An 18,780-nucleotide genomic window follows, 5' to 3' on the forward strand; every position below is an offset into this window, starting at 1 on the left:
AGAGAGGAAGGGGATGGATAGCCTGGGAGTTTGGGGTTAGCAGATGCAAATGATTACATATAGAATGGATAAACAACAAGGTCCTACTGTATAGCACAGGGAGCTATATTCAATATCCTGAGATAAACCATAATGGAAAAGAACATAAAAAAGAATGTATATATATGTATAACCAAATCACTTTGCTGTACAGGAGAAATTAACACACCACTGTAAATCAGCTATACTTCAAACAAACAAAAAAAAGGACTAAAACACTTCACAAAGGAAGATATACTAGTGGACAATAAGCACATGAAAAGATGCTCAATATCATTAGTCATCAGGGAAACACAAATTAAAACTACAATGAGATACACATGTATCTCTTTGTGTACCACTACACATCCACCAGAATGTCCAAAATTAAAAAGACTGACCACATCATGTGTTGACAAGGATGTGGCAGAAACAGAACTCTCTACATTGCTAATGGGAATGTAAAACAGTACAACCACTTTGCAAAATAGTTTGGCAGTTTCTTAAAGAGTTCAACACTTATCTATCGATTCTATTCATCAATATTTACCCAAAATTTATGAAAACATGTCCACACCAAGCTTTGTAAGCAAATGCTCATTATAGCTTTACTTATCGTAGCCCAAAACTAGAAACGACTCCAATGCCATAGATATGTGAATGAATAAACAGATTTCAGTACTCTGCAGCAGAAAGAACAAATTACTGCCATGCAGAACACGGTTAACTCTCACTGACATAATGCTGAGTGAAAGAAGCCAGGTATCAGAATGTATTGTATGACTTCATTTATGTAAAATTCTAGAAAATCTATCTAGTGACAGAAAGTAGGTCAGTGGTTGGCTGAATGTGGGTATGGGTGAGGGAGAATAACTGCAAGTAGCACGTGAGTATTTTTGGAGATAATGAAAATGTTCTACATTTTGACTGGGGTGATGGTTACATGGGTGTATATAACTGCCAAAGTCAATGAAGTTTATTTTTTTAAAAAATGCTATGAAATAGTACTATTATAATTCCTATTTAACCTGTAAGAAAACAAAGCACTAGAGTAAAATACCCATGTTACTCTCTTCATAGAAAAACTGTCATCTCTAACACAAAAAGTATGGGGAAATATTTTCAGGCTTTATGTATGATACTAGTTTCTGGTTCTCAATCAAGAAATTTATATGAAGTTATTGCTCTAGGAACACAGCAGAAATTCCAAGAATTAAATATTAAGAGCAGCTATCTCTCTATATATTTTTTGCTTTCATTCTTTAAAGTAGTCTGAGTTAATTTTACATATAGCAGTTTATTTTCCTAATGATTTGAATTCACTGAAAGAATTCTGAATAGTATTTATGGCATTGTTATATTCTATTTTTGCTCCTAAATATCATTTCTAGTGACATAAAAGCTAATCACAGAATATAAAAATCAATTAAATACAAAAGTTGTATACATACATGTAAGTAAATGAAAATATTCCCTTTTTTGAAAAAAGAAAGAAAGAAAAGAAAGCAAAGCACAGAGAGACTAAACAACTCAGCCAAAAGCCAAGATTCAAACTCCAGTAGTTATAATCTAGAGCCCAAATTGTTAGCCACCATTTAATTCTGCCTCTATAAAATATCAAGAGCAGCTATCTATATATATATTTTTTGCTTTCGTTCTTCTAAATACATTCTAAAGTAGAATATGTCTATCATCTCTTTTCTTCTGGATACTATATATGTATTTATGAACATGTAATATCTTATCATCAGAAAAAACATATATATTTAAAAAGAGACTCTTCAGGACTTCCCTCCAAGATGATGGTCAATCAATTAACCAAAACATGTTGGATATATTTGTTAATCTTTATGAAGTTATTCACTGTATTACCTTCCAGTTCAGGTTCTTCATCTTTTTCATAAACATAACACGTAAATTTTATCAAAAGACTTGCAGAAGCTTTTTCTGCATCTATTGAAATGATCATATGGTTTTTATCCTTCAATAGATGCAGAAAAAGCTTTTGACAAAGTTCAACATCCATTTATGATAAAAGCTCTCCAGAAAATAGGCATAGAAGGAAATTACCTCAACATAATAAAAGCCATATATGAAAAACCAAAAGCCAACATCGTTCTCAATGGGGAAAAACTGGAAGAATTCCCTCTAAGAACAGGAACAAGACAAGGGTGTCCACTCTCACCACTATTATTCAACATAGTTTTGGAAGTTTTAGCCACAGCAATCAGAGAAGAAAAAGAAATAAAAGGAATCCAAATTGGAAAAGAAGAAGTAAAATTGTCACTCTTTGCAGATGACATGATATTATATATAGAAAACCCTAAAGACTCTACCAGAAAACTGCTAGCACTAATTGATGAGTTTAGTAAAGTAGCAGGATACAAAATTAATGCACAGAAATCTCTTGCATTTCTATACACTAACAACGGAAGAGCAGAAAGAGAAATTAAGGAAACTCTCCCATTCACCATTGCAACCAAAAGAATAAAATACCTAGGAATAAACCTGCCTAAGGAGGCAAAAGATCTGTATGTAGAAAACTTTAAGACACTGATGAAAGAAATCAAAGATTACACAAACAGATGGAGGGACATACCATGTTCCTGGATTGGAAGAATCAACATCGTGAAAATGACTGTACTACCCAAAGCAATTTACAGATTCAATGCAATCCCGATCAAATTACCAATGGCATTTTTCACAGAACTAGAGCAAGAAATCCTACGATTTGTATGGAAACGCAAAAGATCCCGAAGAGCCAAAGCAATCTTGAGAAGGAAAAATGGAGTTGGTGGAATCAGGCTTCTGGACTTCAAACTATACTACAAGGCCATAGTGATCAAGACAGTATGGTACTGGCACAAAAATAGAAAGGATGATCAATGGAATAGAATAGAGAACTCAGAAGTAAGCCCAAACACATATGGGCACCTTATCTTTGACAAAGGAGGCACGAGTATACAATGGAAAAAAGCCTCTTCAATAAGTGGTGCTGGGAAAATTGGACAGCAACATGCAAAAGAATGAAATTAGAACACTTCCTAAACCATACACAAAAATAAACTCCAAATGGATTAAAGACCTACATGTAAGGCCAGACACTATAAAACTCCTAGAGGGAAACATAGGCAGAACACTCTATGACATACATCAAAGCAAGATCCTTTTTGACCCACCTCCTAGAATCATGGACATAAAATCAAGAATAAACAAATGGGACCTCATGAAACTTAAAAGCTTTTGCACAGCGAAAGAAACCATAAACAAGACTAAAAGGCAACCCTCAGAATGGGAAAAAATAATTGCCTATGAAACAACGGACAAAGGATTAACCTCCAAAATATACAAGCAGCTCATGCAGCTTAATACCAAAAAAGCAAATAACCCAATCCACAAATGGGCAGAAGACCTAAATAGATATTTCTCCAAAGAAGACATACAGATGGCCAACAAACACATGAAAAGATGCTCAACATCACTCATCATCAGAGAAATGCAAGTCAAAGCCACAATGAGGTATCACCTCACACCGATCAGAATGGCCATCATCACAAAATCTGGAAACAACAAATGTTGGAGAGGGTGTGGAGAAAAGGGAACTCTCCTGCACTGTTGGTGGGAATGTAAGTTGGTACAGCCACTATGGAAAACAATTTGGAGGTTCCTTAAAAAACTACAAATAGAACTACCATATGATCCAGTAATCCCACTCCTGGGCATATACCCAAAGAAAACCATAATCCCAAAAGAAACTTGTACCATAATGTTTATTGCAGCACTATTTACAATAGCCAGGACATGGAAGCAACCTAAATGCCCATCAACAAATGAATGGTTAAAGAAGATGTGGCATATATACACAATGGAATATTACTCAGCTATAAAAAGGGATGAGATGGAGCTATATGTAATGAGGTGGATAGAACTACAATCTGTCATACAGAGTGAAGTAAGTCAGAAAGAGAAGGACAAATATAGTATGCTAACTCACATATACGGAATCTAAAAATGGTACTGATGAACTCAGTGACAAGAACAAGGACGCAGATACAGAGAATGGACTGGAGAACTTGAGGTATGGGAGGGGGCGGGGGTGAAGGGGAAACTGAGACGAAGTGAGAGAGTAGCACAGACATATATATACTACCAACTGTAAAACAGATAGTCAGTGGGAAGTTGTTGTATAACAAAGGGAGTCCAACTCGAGGATGGAGATGCCTTAGAGGACTGGGGCAGGGAGGGTGAGGGGGACTTGAGGGGGGGGAGTCAAGGAAGGGAGGGAATACGGGGATATGTGTATAAAAACAGACGATTGAACTTGGTGTACCCCCAAAAAAATAATAATAAAAAAATAAAAAATAAAAAAAAATAAAAAAAAAAGACTTGCAGAAAATCAGATATACTATAGCTATAGCATTCCTCTGATCCGCCTATCCAGTAACTCTATAAAAGAAATAAGCTTGTAATAAATTATTCATACTAGTCCCCAGAGACCAACAATTTCTAATCTGTGTTCACAAACCATCATTTTAGTAATCTGGCCTGGAATTTTGCCCAGAATCTACAATAACTAGCTAACTTCCAGATTATCCAAAGATTAAAAACAGAAGTTTAGCAATGGTTTAAGCAAGTTCTCCTACTGCAATGAGATATAATTCATCAGAGAGGGGAGACTCTAAACTCATTAATATTCATTAAGGCCCTTTTGTTTAATTCCCTTACATTTTCTACACTTCAGTTTCCTACTAACAATAACTGCTTGGCCCTTTCCAGGGTGAGATTAATGCTTCTTGACCAAGAAGACAGAAATAAGAGGGGCTAACAAATTCTATTTTCTATGATATGTTAATATTTCCTCATCTATCCTCTCAGCAAGACTATACCTGCTCTAAATGTAACTAAAAAGCCTTTTTTAAAAAACGATTGTTGGCATTTTCTGAAGGTCTCAAAAAACGCTGAGATTTCTAGTTTCTGAAGCTATTCTTGTGGGTTCTGTCACTCTTCATCGTTGGTTTTATATCCTGCTTTGTGCCCCCAGTACTTAGAACTGGACAGCGACTTGTGTTGTCATGATCGTGTCTTCCGGTTCTTCTTTCTTCCTCACTACAATCAGTTATCTCCCATTCCTCTTGAAAATACATTCTGATTATGTTAAAGAGAGAAGCTATATAATTGGCATAATTACCCTGATATTGCTTAAAATGTGTCTGGAACTCTGTCAAAAACTCCTTTCAGAAGTGACTTCCCTCCTAAAATCAGTTTTATACTTTGTAGTCACATCTCCTCTGTGAAACTGTATTGCCAAGATTGGGCACCTCTCTCGCTATTAATAATAATAGCTAACATTTCCTGGGTATGTGCTATGTGACAAGCACTACATTAAGGAGTTTTCCATATATTCTCTGATCTAACCCTCACAACCCCAACAAGGAAATACTATCACCATCAAGACTTATCACTAAGGTAGCTATGACCTCAGCAACTTGACTAAGGCCACACAGATACTAAATAATAGAGCTACATTTTGAGCCCAAATTTATCTGAATTAAAAACAAACAAACAGAAAAACCAAGTTCTTCCTACTATACCTCCTAGCCATTCACATGTAGGCTAACATTGAAGAGCAGGGGACTGAGTTGCTTTAGTTTAAGGTGACTTATAAAATAAAGGGATTTAAAAAATGTATCAGAATTTATAAATCAAATATCTGAGAATAATTTCAAAGTGACCACCTTGAGAAGCTTTAAAGTTTGGGAATTTCTTATGGAACAGTTTCCACAACTTTTCACCAGTCTTTTAAATATCTTCAATACTGGCTATTAAATATTCATTTTTGAGGATAGTTTCTTTTCGGAAATTGTTTGGTCTTTGGAAGCAAGTCTTGCAAATTAGAAACAGTGATTTAGCCAAACCAGCCCTACAACAAATGCCACAGGAACTTCTCTAAGCGAGAAATCTAAGAGAAGAAAAGGACCTACAAAAACCAAAACAAAACAATTAAGAAAATGGTAATAGGAACATACATATCGATAATTACCTTGAACGTAAATGGACTAAATGCACCAACCAAAAGACACAGACTGGCTGAATGGATACAAAAACAAGACCCATATATATGCTGTCTACAAGAGACCCACTTTAGACCTAGGGACACATGCAGACTGAAAGTGAGGGGATGGAAAAAGATATTCCATGCAAATGAAAATCAAAAGAAAGCTGGAGTAGCAATACTCATATCAGATAAAATAGACTTTAAAATAAAAAATGTTACAAGAGACAAGAAAGGACATTACATAAAGATCAAGGCATCAATCGAAGAAGAGGAGATAACAATTATAAATATATATGCACCCAATACAGGAGCACCTCAATACATAATGCAAGTGCTAACATCTAGGAAAGAAGAAATGCAAGGCAGAAATAGAGACACAAGTGTAGAGAACAAACACATGGACACCAAGTGGGGAAAGCGGGGAGGGTTGGGGGGGATGAATTGGGAGACTGGGATACCAAATTGTACACTCTAAATATATGCTGTTTATTGTCTGTTAACTGTATCTCAATAAAACTTCTTAAAAAAAAAAAGAAATAGTGATTTAGGGTGGTGTAACATTAATGCTTGAGAGTGTGGCTTTGGAGTGATAATCCTAAATTTGAATCAGAACTCTACCACCCTAACCTCTACCAAATTATTTAAATTCCCTGAGCCCTAGTTTCTTCATCTGAAATATAAGAAAGGTATCATCTATCTTACAACCATTGGGAAGATTAAATGGAATACTGTGTATACAGCTTCTGGCTATATAAGTATATATAACAGGTATGTATGGTAAATAATAAACATTTGTTTTCTCCTTCTCTTCTCCACTGTTATTTTAATCATTATTTCAAACTAAGAACCACATATCTGTCACTTAAAACTTTAGGAAGGTAAATGATTTTTTTCAGTTTATCCATTTTTCAACTATTGATTTTTTGTTTTAAATTACATGAAACTATTTTGATGTAAGTATAAGCCAATGGGCAACTTACCTGTGGAAACCATCTTTCAAAACTTCTTGCCTCAAAATAATTTCAGAACAAGCAGCCCTTATGCCTATAAGAATGAAAAGATTTTTTTAAAACAAAATAAGCACTCAATGAAAGAATATTTAAATAATTAGAAAATAATTATTTGAATAGGCCTTAACTGCCTGGAAAATCTAACCAACCTAAAAACAAAACAAAAATTTTTTAAACTTAAGCAATTTGAGCTACATATAAATCTATTTCCAGTGTAGCACAGGGATTAAAATCCTTGACTTTGGAGTCAAATTGGCTAGTTTCAAACCCCCGTCTGTCACTTAACAGCTGTGTGACTTTGTTTTTTGTTTGTTTGTTTTAAATTTTATTTATTTTGGGGGGGGTACACCAAGTTCAATCATCTGTTTTTATACACATATCCCCATATTCCCTCCCTCCCTTGACTCCCCCCCACCCTCCCCGTCCCAGTCCTCTAAGAGTTGAACTCCCTTTGTTATACAGCAACTTCCCACTGGCTATCTATTTTACAGTTGGTAGTATATATATGTCTGTGCTACTCTCTCACTTCGTCTCAGCTTCCCCTTTACCCCCCGCCCCCCCAAACCTCGAGTTCTCCAGTCCATTCTCTGCATCTGTGTCCTTGTTCTTGGTCTTGTCACTGAGTTCATCAGTACCATTTTTAGATTCCGTATATGTGAGTTAGCATACAATATTTGTCTTCCTCTTTCTGACCTACTTCACTCTGTATGACAGACTCTAGGTCTATCCACCTCATTACATATAGCTCCATCTCATCCCTTTTTATAGCTGAGTAATATTCCATTGTATATATATGCCACATCTTCTTTATCCATTCATTTGCTGACGGGCATTTAGGGTGTTTCCATGTCCTGGCTATTGTAAATAGTGCTGCAATAAACATTATGGTACATGTTTCTTAGCTGTGTGACTTTGGGTCACACAGTTTCTCTCTGTGCTAGCTGTCAGGAGAATTTAATACACATAGAAGCACTTACAACAGGGCCAACCACATAGCAAGCATTCCATATAAGTGTTTGTTATTTATATTACTTTATTCAGATGATCCTAGGACACCAAAAAGAACAGAATGGCCAAAGAACCCGGAAAGCTCAATTTTAATCCTAGCTCACTGAAACTGAGTATCAGATACAAACTGGCAACTTCTATATTCTACTATTCACACATAGAAAAAACTGAGAAGATGGTACATTTATGCCTTGTGGAGATGGTGAATGGGTTTAAAGAAAAAACAAAAAATGGAGGCTTTTGAAAGGTTCAAAGTGTTCCTTTATAAACTCAGAATAATAATATAATCTCACTATAGTGACTCCAGGCAGAATTCAGACATTAAAACTGCTACTCAGTGTCAGCCTCATAAAATTAAAAATTCAGCTACTAATGATCACCAACTCTGCCCAGGCACCTTGCTATGGAATTTTACTCCATTTTCAAAAGCTAGAAGTGTGTGGGAAGAATATTAAAACAAACATACAGAAAAGCCATACATTATTATATGTTGCTAAGTCCGTTACATGTATTTCTGAGAAGATCCAAAAAAAAAAAAAATGACGTGGAGATGGAAACACTGGAAACATACTACGGAGAGAAGGAAAAAGTATGAAAGACAACATTTATTAAATAATACCATATGACAGATTCTCTACTTAGGGCTTTCACATGTACTTTAACTTTCATAATCTAGCAAAATAGGCAGGCAAAATTACTGTCATTTGTGCAGGAGGAAACTCTGACTTATAAACAGTTACTGTCTAGGTCATACAACTAGGTAAGTAATTGATCAGAAGCAAGATTTGCCCAACTTTTAAAGCCTAAGGTAGTTCCACTCTCCTAGCTATTTAAAGAAATCCTTAATTGTTTTGGAGAAGCATATATCATCTTTTCCCAAACAAATAACGTACAGAATATCTCCTGTATAAATCCAGATATTTCTTCAATACTTACTTTTAATAGAGGTGGGGGTAAGGGTTTATATCTGCCTATAAATTAAATTAGATAAAAGGTCAGGGGGACGTCTCTGGTGGTCCAATGGTTAAGAATCCACCTTCCAATGAAGGGGACACAAGTTCGATCCCTGGTGGGGGAACTAAGATCCCACATGCAGTGGGGCAAATAAGCCTGCGAGCTGCAACTACTGAACCCTCTAGAGCCTGTGCTCCACAACTAGAGAGAAGCCCGCACACAGCACGGAAAGATCCCGCATGCCACAACGAAGACCCAACGCAGCCAAGTTTAAAAAAAAAAAAAAGACAGGAAGAAAAGAAAAAGATCAGATTAATAGGCATAAATTCTATCGGGATATACACTAGAAAACAGTAAATTTGGGATAGCGGAAAAGCTAACTTACAAATACTATGGCAAATACTAGATTATTTACGATTTTTAAGGCAAAGATACCATTTTCAACATGAATTTGTTGCATCTGAATTCACCCTGAAGATTCTTCCTCTTCAATATTACTTTACTTGGTTATTGTGGCCTGAACTGGCTCTGGAAATTGACTCCCTTTTAATCACAAAATGTCAGTGCTGGCAGTCTTTAGATATCAAGAAGTCCAGTTGTTTACAAATTCTTTTTTTGGCCTAATAATCCTTTCTTCAAATACATCTGGGAACCTAATATGTAAACACACAAAAGGAGAACTGCACTGACTGACAGATACTGGTCTCGAATCCTCGTTCTAAAGATGGGGAAATTCGCCTGGATGCACTGACTTCGCTTCCCCTGTCAGACGTCATCACCGTACTGCAGTGACTGCCGCCCGGAGCCACGGCCCCCACTACACGGCACGCTGCGTGCGGGCTGGACCCACAGCACCTGGCACCGCACTCCGGCCCACAGACTCAGGCCAAAGAAGAGAATCAACTCGCTTGCGCGGCCCGGAGTCATAAGGAAACCCCAGCCGAATCCAGTCTGTCACCAAAAACGTCTGTAAAACGAAACGAGTCGTCGTCCCTTTGCACGCGCCCCGAGTCTGCGTCCCCCGGACCGGGGCGCTCACACCTGCCAGCGCTCCCGGGCCTTCCCGGCCGCGCAGCGATCGGTGTCGCGCACCCCCGAGCACCCCAGGGCGCCTCACGGCTGCGCTTCACAGAGCGGCCGTCACGGCGCGGCCAGCCCCTCCTCAGACAGGCCACGCCGACTCTGCGGAGAGCCCCGCGCGGCCGCGGCCGGGGGGACGCTCGCGGCGCCCGCGTTGAACCTCCCGCAGCCCGCCCCGCGGCTCCGGGGTCCCCGGCAGAGCCCGTGCGGAGCGCGGAGCCGCGAGCCCGGCGCGCCCCCCTCGGCCCTGAACCCCGCCCGCCCCTTACCGGCGCCGGGCGGCGCGGGGCTGACGGCTGCGGCGGGCGAGCGGGGCAGCCCAGCCGCCTCCCAGAGGAGCAGCCAGGCCACCGCCCTGACGGCCACGGCCGGGGCAGCCAGGACGCCGGAGAACGCGCGCCCCCGGAGAGCGCGCGCGGACAAAACGCGGGCGGAGGCACCTGCGCACGCCTCCCAGCGCGGCCACGGGGCGCCGCCGCGGAGGGAGGGGCCGAGGCGGAAGGCGCGCTGCGCACGCGCACGCGGTCCGGCCGTCCCCCGGGTCCCCGCAGCCCCGCCCCCGAACGCTCCGGCTTGGCGGGAGGCCCCCGCGCCGCCCCGCCCCGCCCCGCCCCTCGCACTCCCGGGCGGGGGTGGAGCTAGGGGCGGCGCATGCGCCGTGGCGTGCGCCCGGGCTGCTGCCTGACGCGGAGACCTCCACGTTGTGCGGGGAACCGCCCAGCCCAGCTCCCGGCTCCCAGCCCCGCTACCGGGTGTGTGCCGGGGGGGAATTCAGCCCGCGATCGCGCCTGCGCAGCTGCGGCGGTCCCCTCTTTCCGCAGCGCCGGGCTCCGCCTGGCCTCGAAGTCAAGCGCTCCCGGGCGCGCTGCGGTCGGTGGAACAGCCCCTCCCGGAGCTTTCGGACGTTGAGCTGCCGGAGATGCGTTTTGCGTCCCTCTCCGTGGGTGAGAGTGAGTCTCGCCCTGGTGGCTCGCGGGTAGGGAAGGCGTCGTCTGTCTGGTGGCTGAGCCCGCACACCTTAGGTGCGGCGTCGCAGATCACGCAGGTCCCGGGTCCCTGAGGAGAGTGTTCACGTCTAGGGGGAAGAGCTGGGTAAACGGATGGATGCGTTAAAGAAGAAAGATGTCGGAAGATGCGACCTGAAACTGACAGCAGTACAAGCATGGTCTTAAGAAATGTGGAGGTAAATTTTGGAGGAAACGTTTAAAAGAATTGAAACTGGTCACCTGTGGAGAGGGGAAGAAGAGAGGACAACAGTTACATGTTGTAAGCCTCATAGAATTATGTTACGTGTTAAACAGAATACCAACGTTACTTCAGTACAAATAAAAGTTTAACTTTAAAAAGAAAGAAAGGAATGTAGTCATAAAACTACATTATTGAGCATCAGTTGCGTACTTCATTTATTAATACAGTCATTTGCTCGTGTGTGGTATTTATATTGTGCTCAGTAGGATCTTCTAGAAAGTTAACTAACAAATTTTAATAGTTGTTTTTTAAAAGAAGAAGAAAAAGGAAGAAAGAAGCGGTGGGGTGGGATCATTGCATCAGATCAGAGGCAGAGCACAATAATTTGATAACGCAGTTCTTTATATATTGGGTTGGCCAAAAAGTTCCTTCGGTTTTTAAGTAAAGATAAAAGACACGTTTTTCTTTTTTAAAAATTTTTATTTATTTATTTATTTTATTTATTTATTTCAGTTGCACCGGGTCTTAGTTGCAGCACACGGGCTCTTTGTTGAGGCATGTGGGCTTCTTAGTTGCAGCATGAGGACTTCTAGTTGCATCATGAGTGCAGGATCTAGTTCCCCAATCAGGGATCAAACCCAGGCCCTCTGCATTGGGAGTGTAGAGTCTTACCCACTGACCACCAGGGAAGTCCCACATTTTTCATTTTTACCAAGAACTTTATTGAACAATGTATTCACCATTTTGTTCCACTACCTTCTGCCATTTTTCAGGCAACTTCATAACACCATCTTTCCAAAACTTTTTATCTTTTCGAGCAAAGAACTGTTCCGGGTGCCTTTACAGTCTTCCAGGGAATTGAAATTTTTTCCATTAAGAAAATTTTGTAAAGACCAAAATAAATGGAAATGCAAAGGCACAACATCTGGTGAATATGGCAGATGAACCAGAATTTCCCAGCCAAGCTGCAAGTTTTTGCCTGGTCATCAAAGAAACCTGCAGTCTTGCGTTATCCTGATGGAAGATTATGCATTTTCTGTTGACTAATTCTGGACGCTTTTCGTCAAGTGCTGCTTTCAGTTGATGTAATTAGGAGCAGTACTTGTTGGAATTAATCATTTAGTTTTCCAGGAGGTGCTAGTGACAGAGTACTCCCTTCCAATCCCACCATATACACATCATCACATTCTTTGGGTGAAGATCGGCCTTTGGCATGGTTGGTCGTGATACATTTTGCTTGCTCCACGATCTCTTTCATTCCACATTATTGTATCGTATCCACTTTTCATCACCTGTCAAACTTTATTTTTAAAAAGGAATGTTTTCATTACGTTTCAGTAGAGAATTGCATACAGAAATATCATCAAGAAGGTTTTTTTCGTTTAACTTATGTGGAAATCAAACATCAAAGCGATTGACATAATCAAGCTGGTGCAAATGATTTTCAGCACTTGATTTGGATATTTTGAGTACGTCGGCTATCTCCCACGTGGTATAATGTTGATTGTTCTCAGTGAATGTCTCGATTTGATCGCTGTCAACTTCAGCTGGTCTCCTTGACTGTGCAGCATCATCCAGCGAGAAATCTCCAGCACAAAACTTCACACACCACTTTTTTTTTTTTTTTTTTTTTGGCACACGGGCTTAGTTGCTCCGCGGCATGTGGGATCTTCCTGGAGCTGGGATCAAACCTGTGACCTCTGCATTGGCAGGCGGATTCTTAACCACTGTGCCACCTAGGAAGCCCCACACACCACTTTTGACACATTTGATCAGTCACAGCACTTCTCCATATACTATACAAATTTTTTTTTGCATTTCCATTGTGTTTGTACCTTTCTTGAAATAATAAAGTATAATATGCTAAAAAGTTGCTTTTTATTCATCCTCAATGTTAAAATGGCTACACAGAAATTCACCACTTTTGATAAGTTTTTCTTAAATGCACACTGATATGACAGCTGTCACAACACAATCTAGCAAAATTGTTTCGAATGAAATTAAAGACAACTAAGCCATCCTACAGGGAAAAAAAGAACAAACTTTTTGGCCAACCCAATATCCATTTTCTAAGAGTAAAAATTCTCATGTCCAACAGTAAAGGGTGAATAGTATAGATTATGTTATATCCATAGGGCAAAACATTCGCAGTCATAAAAGTTTGCATTTTAGAAAGACATTTAATGACAAAATTACATAGGTTGTTAAATTTAAAAGTCAGGACTTTAGAAAGAATGAAATAATGCCGTTTGCAGCAACATGGATGGACCTAGAGAGTATCTTACTAAGTGAAGTAAATCAGAAAGAGAAAGACAAATACTGTGTGAAATCACTGATATGTGTAATCTAACATATGACACAAATTAGCTTACCTACAGAACAGAAACAGACTGAGACATAGGGAATGGGCTTGTGGTTGCCAATGGGGAGGGGGCACGGGGAAGGGATGGATTGGGAGTTTGGGATTAGCGGATGCAAACTATCATATATGGAATGGATAAACAAGGTCCTACTGTATAGCACATGGAAATATATTCAATATCCTGTGATAACCATAATGGAAAAGAATATATATATTAATATTTATAACTGAATCACTTTGCTGTACAGCAGAAATTAATAACATTGTATATCAACTACAATAAAATTTAAAAAAATTTAAAAGGTAGGAAATATCATATATAATATAAAAATATACTATAGCTAAAAAACAAAGCAAAAAACCCCCACAAACAAACAAAAAAACTATGCCTAGAAAGACTGGAAGGAATCAAGGATGATTATTTCATATATTTCTTTCCTCCCCCTTCCCCGCTCCCATTCCAGTTTTCTACAATGAACATGTGTTAAGTAACCACGTCTCTATAGTGATTCTCTAACAGAACTGAATTTATGAAGATATCATCCCTATGCTGCTTTACCTCTAGGTTATTTGACATTTGCAAATCTTCCTGAGAATATCATAGTCACATCTAAAGAAGTCCCTATAATTAAGTATATTTCGCATTGAGAGCAGGGAAGGGAAGAGGGAATGGAAAGTGTTAACCTTTCAAATGACTGTGTTTCTTGTACCTGAAAAAACATCTTGTAGTGAGACAAGTAAGTTGAAATAAAAGCTGTGTAAGCTTTATTGCCTTGAATATGTGGAGGCTGATTCTGCCTTGGGTCTGCCTTTTTGATCAGACTTCTAAACTGTCAACACCTAGAGGATGTACAGGTGCTGTGTCTTCTATTAACACATTGAATTAAACAATGGAATACCTACTACAGTCCAGTTTTTGGGCTCGAATATTGTGGTAAGCAGTGGATATGTTCCCTGCCCTTATGGAGCATATAGAACAGAAGGGAAAGATAAGTGCTTATATAAGTAGTTAAAAAAAACTCAATGAGTAGAATGATTGGGGAAGTACAAAAGAGAGAGGTCTGGTCTAGTGAACCTCTCAGGACATAATGTGTAAGATTAAAAAACTCTTAGTACCTTGACATAGAGGGTGCTCGTACATACTTGTTTAATTGGTAAACAAAAAATATCCTGTAAATTTATTCTTGGGCTGACTCAGGGGTTCATAAACAGTCTTTGGTTAAGAGTACAGTACTCTAAGAGATCCAAACTGAACTGCATGTGTGAACAAACCTACACCCCTCAATGAACCAGGGATTCTACAGGCTACAGATAACCCAGGGCTAAACTGAACTTTCAGGGTAGCTCTTGAAATACTGAGCTTGAGCCGACCATGCATCTCCAGAACTGGACTAGAGCCAGATCTGCTGGGGAGGAAAAGTAGAGGGGAATGTGATTTATCCAACACAATTTTTTTCCCCTTTAGCAGGAAGTCATTGTGTGACTAACACATTTTCATCAGATTTCCTCTGATTTACTGTGAAGTGTATGTCAGAATGACGTGCACTGCCAAGAAATGTGGAATCAGGTTCCAGCCTCCAGCTATTATCTTAATCTACGAGAATGAAATGAAAGGGAAAAATCGCCAGCGCATCATGCCAGTCCGAAACTTTTCAAAGTATTCAGGTACTTTATGTTTTATCTTACCTCCTATCTTAAATATTCTCTGAGTCAGTTTACAAGAACGATTTGAGTCTCATGTAATGGAGTGACATGGCCTTCAGAGTTGGACAGACCAAGGTTCAAGTCATGACTGTCAGGGTGGCTGTGTAACCTTGGCTACATTACTTAATCTTGGTGAGCATCAACTTCCTATTCTGTAAAAGGAAATTGATAATCCCGCCCTTTCAGGTCTGCAGTGTAGGTTAATTGAGATAGCATGATTCAATAATATTAATTCCCTTCTTCCCTCCAACTGTGTTTTTTATTTGCAGTCTTGATATTTTCTTGGTACCAATACTCGTATCTAAAGCTGTAATACTACTTTTTCTTCTCAGATATTTTCTCCAGTTGAAAGTATTTAACATCTCCTCAAAGTGATTTGAAGCTACAGAAATAAAAAAATATCCCTCCTTCCCCCATCACACTCACAGCTGGATATAAAGAAATAGTTCTGTAGAATAGTTCAATCCCAAAAGCCACTTAGCTACTTGACTATAACGACAGGTAATGCTTTCGGTAATTTGTGGTGCCTCAGTAGTCTGTGGTGGTGTGTGTGGTATAATAGTTTTGTTTCTCCCTCTTAGATTGCAGCAGAGCTGCTGAACAATTAAAGAATAATCCACGGCACAAGGGTTACCTGGAACAAGTATCCCTGAGGCAGCTAGAGAAGTTATTCAGTTTTTTACGAGGTCACTTGTGGGGGCAGAGTTTGGCAGAAACAATGGAACAAATTCAACGGGAAACAACCATTGATCCTGAGGAAGACCTGAACAAACTAGATGACAAGGAACTTGCCAAAAGGAAGAGCATCATGGATGAACTTTTTGAGAAAAATCAGAAGAAGAAGGATGATCCAAATTTTGTGTATGATATTGAAGTGGAGTTCCCACAGGATGAACATCTACAGTCCTGTGGCTGGGACACAGAGTCAGCTGATGAGTCCTGATAACGAAACACGAAGAGAAAACTATCGGGTAGCAGGAAATCCCTGTTTATACAAGACCATAGATTGGTTGTAGAAAAATCTGTAAAGAACACTCTACATATTGGGTCACGCTTGGATTGACCATGTTATTTTGCAAAACCAAGATGTGTAGAGCATCTGCTATGTGGGTGCATGTGGAAATAGGAAAAACAATGCAGGAATCTTCCTTTAAGGAGCTTACAGTCTAATTGGAAGATAAGCGAAAGCTTGTGAAAAGCTAATTTAATGGTATTAGGCAGCAAAAACATTAGATCCAAATGCTTGCTGAAGGCTAGAGGGATCAGAACCTGGGTTACTGTAGGGTAGAATAGTCAGGGAGGACTTTGCCTGGCCCCTGAAGTGGTAGTATTTGGATAGAAGCTTATATAGGGTTCCAGATTAGCGAAACTGGGAGGAAAAAAAGGGAGATGTTACAGGGGATTGGTAAAGAGATAGGGATTAGAACATTTTGTTTGAGGAACAGTAAGCAAATTGTAGTTTGATAAGGTCAGAGGGCATATGTGGTTGCCCAGGGATTAGCCTGTGTGCATTGGCTTATCCGAATGTAGCCCTGGAGTAGAAGAGTGCCCCTGCAGAAGCCTTGCAGCTGCAAGTGGAGGTGATTTGATGGACAGCAGGGGAATTCTGCCCCCTCTCCCTGCCCCAGTATCAGGAAATACATACTAAAGACATTCTGAAACCCTGAACCTCTTGCCATAAATAAGAGGTTTGTTCATAAAATGGGAAATCTACCCATAGTAAATGAACATAGGTACTGCCAGTTTAGGCCTATTCATGAGTCTGTATCTCCAAAGAGAAGATCTTTGTTGAACAAGGCTATATGTATGCAGATATATCTTTCTTCATATTAGAATATTATTTAATTGGTAGAAATCCTCTGTTTTCTGTAAGGAAATTAATACTTATTAAATTAAAACTGTGAAAGTCATTCATTCTTTCTACCTGTCCATCCCTACTCTACCATTAAAAGCCTCATTAAAGAGATTGTTCTTACAGTGATACCACCAAGGACTTAAAATGGCCATGTCTCAAATGTATATTTGTCAAAGGTGGCAAAACAAATTTCAGAACTGGAGATCCTTCCATAACTACATAGTGTTTCACTGTATAGATGTAGATGATCTATTTTACAAGTTGACCTTAGGTTGTTTTCCCCTTTCACTATTCACAGTAAATAACCTCATACATTCCCTATTTTGCTGAGCTAAAAATGATGCCTGGAGGGGAATTGCTGGGCATGTGCATTCCTGAACTTTAATAGATATTGCTAGATTGTTCTCCAAAAAGTTTCATTCATTCATTCAGTAATGTACTTAATAAGCACATGCAACATGCTGAGCCCGCACTCTTCTAGAGTCTGGGGATGCAGCGTGCACAGCAAGGTCCTGCCTTTACAAGGTGACAGGCGGCTGGGAGAGGAGAGACAATAGACATTCATAGGATGATGTCATAGGATAAGTGCGCAGAGTTAAAAACAGGGCAAAAAGAGAATGATGGTATGGGCGCCACTGTTTTTGATAGGGCCTTCAGAGAAGACCTCACTGAAGAGGTGACATTTGAGCAAAGGCCTGAAGGAGGTAAGGAAAAATTCGTGCATTTCAGTGGTAGTGGAGAATGGTAAGTGCCTAGGCCCAGGGCTGGAGTGTGCTTGGTATGTTTGAGGAAGGGTAAAGAGGCCAATATGGCTAATGCAGATTGAGCAAAAGAAAAGCGATATGAGATGAGGTTGGAGTGTATTTTACCAATGCACAGTACACACCATGAAGGTTGTGGCAGCTTAAACTATCAGCAACACGTAAGAGTCCCTGTCTTCCCCACGTGCTCATCGACAGTTATCAAACCTGATCTTTGTCAGTGTTACAATTTAAAAATGGTATCTCATAGTTTTAATTTGTATTTCTTTTATTATGAGTGAGACTGTCTTCATATACTTTTTATGAGATAAGCCATTTTTTTATGAAATAAAAACTGTTATGTCCTTCACTCATTTTTCTATTGGGTTACTGGTCTTTTTTCTTATAGATTTGTAAAAAGTTATTTATTAAGGAAAATGGTCCTTGGTTTATGATATGAGTTGCAGATATTTCCAGCTTGTCATCTGTTTCTTGACTTTGATATTTTTTCCAGAAAGATGTTTTCAGGTCCAATTGATCAATATTTTTCTCTGTGCTTCTGCATTTTGTGTCACATGTAGAGAGGCATTTTTCACTCCAAGACTTTTTGTTTTAATCCCATGATTTTTTGTATACAGGAGTTAATTTTGCTGTAAAATATGAGATTACTTTTTTCCAGATGCCCATCCAACTGTCCCAACACCACTACCTGTTGAATTACCTATCTTTCCCTACAATGACTTGAAATGCATCCTTTATCATATACTAACTTTCCATATGTATCAAAATAATTATCTTTTGATTAT

The 18,780-nt window shown here is 39.6% G+C and overlaps 2 protein-coding genes across 6 annotated transcripts in view; one reads left to right on the forward strand and one right to left on the reverse strand.

The window, feature by feature from the left end:
• Window positions 1-10,607, reverse strand: part of PIGX (phosphatidylinositol glycan anchor biosynthesis class X) — a 35,325-nt gene extending 24,718 nt beyond the window's left edge. Inside the window, exon 1 of one of the 2 annotated variants that reach the window (XM_057738850.1) lies at window positions 10,395-10,607. The gene's annotated coding sequence lies outside the window, so the exon portion shown is untranslated. Of the gene's footprint in view, window positions 1-7,053; window positions 7,118-10,394 lie in introns of those variants that run through there. The other variant, XM_057738848.1, reaches the window with a different exon arrangement.
• Window positions 10,608-10,791: 184 nt separating this feature from the next.
• On the forward strand, window positions 10,792-18,335 carry CEP19 (centrosomal protein 19). Of its 4 annotated transcripts, XM_057740246.1 has the most exons (4): window positions 10,792-11,075; window positions 11,205-11,308; window positions 15,177-15,340; window positions 15,961-18,335. In XM_057740246.1, the coding sequence occupies exons 2-4, from the start codon at window positions 11,301-11,303 to the stop codon at window positions 16,320-16,322; spliced, it is 534 nt and encodes a 177-aa protein (XP_057596229.1). In that variant the 5' UTR covers window positions 10,792-11,075; window positions 11,205-11,300; the 3' UTR covers window positions 16,323-18,335. The 4 variants fall into 4 exon arrangements, with proteins under 4 accessions (XP_057596229.1, XP_057596230.1, XP_057596231.1 ...); XM_057740247.1 differs by having other exon boundaries at window positions 10,792-11,308; window positions 15,141-15,340; XM_057740248.1 differs by having other exon boundaries at window positions 10,792-11,308; window positions 15,144-15,340.
• Window positions 18,336-18,780: the final 445 nt, after the last annotated feature.

This window comes from Hippopotamus amphibius, chromosome 6, assembly GCF_030028045.1.
Source record: "Hippopotamus amphibius kiboko isolate mHipAmp2 chromosome 6, mHipAmp2.hap2, whole genome shotgun sequence".
Classification (NCBI taxonomy): domain Eukaryota; kingdom Metazoa; phylum Chordata; class Mammalia; order Artiodactyla; family Hippopotamidae; genus Hippopotamus; species Hippopotamus amphibius.

Excerpts from the sequence above, each read along its gene's own strand:
- CEP19 (XM_057740245.1), top strand. Across the intron at positions 15,341-15,960 it reads AAACTTTTCAAAGTATTCAG|ATTGCAGCAGAGCTGCTGAA; the intron begins GTACTTTATGTT and ends TCTCCCTCTTAG.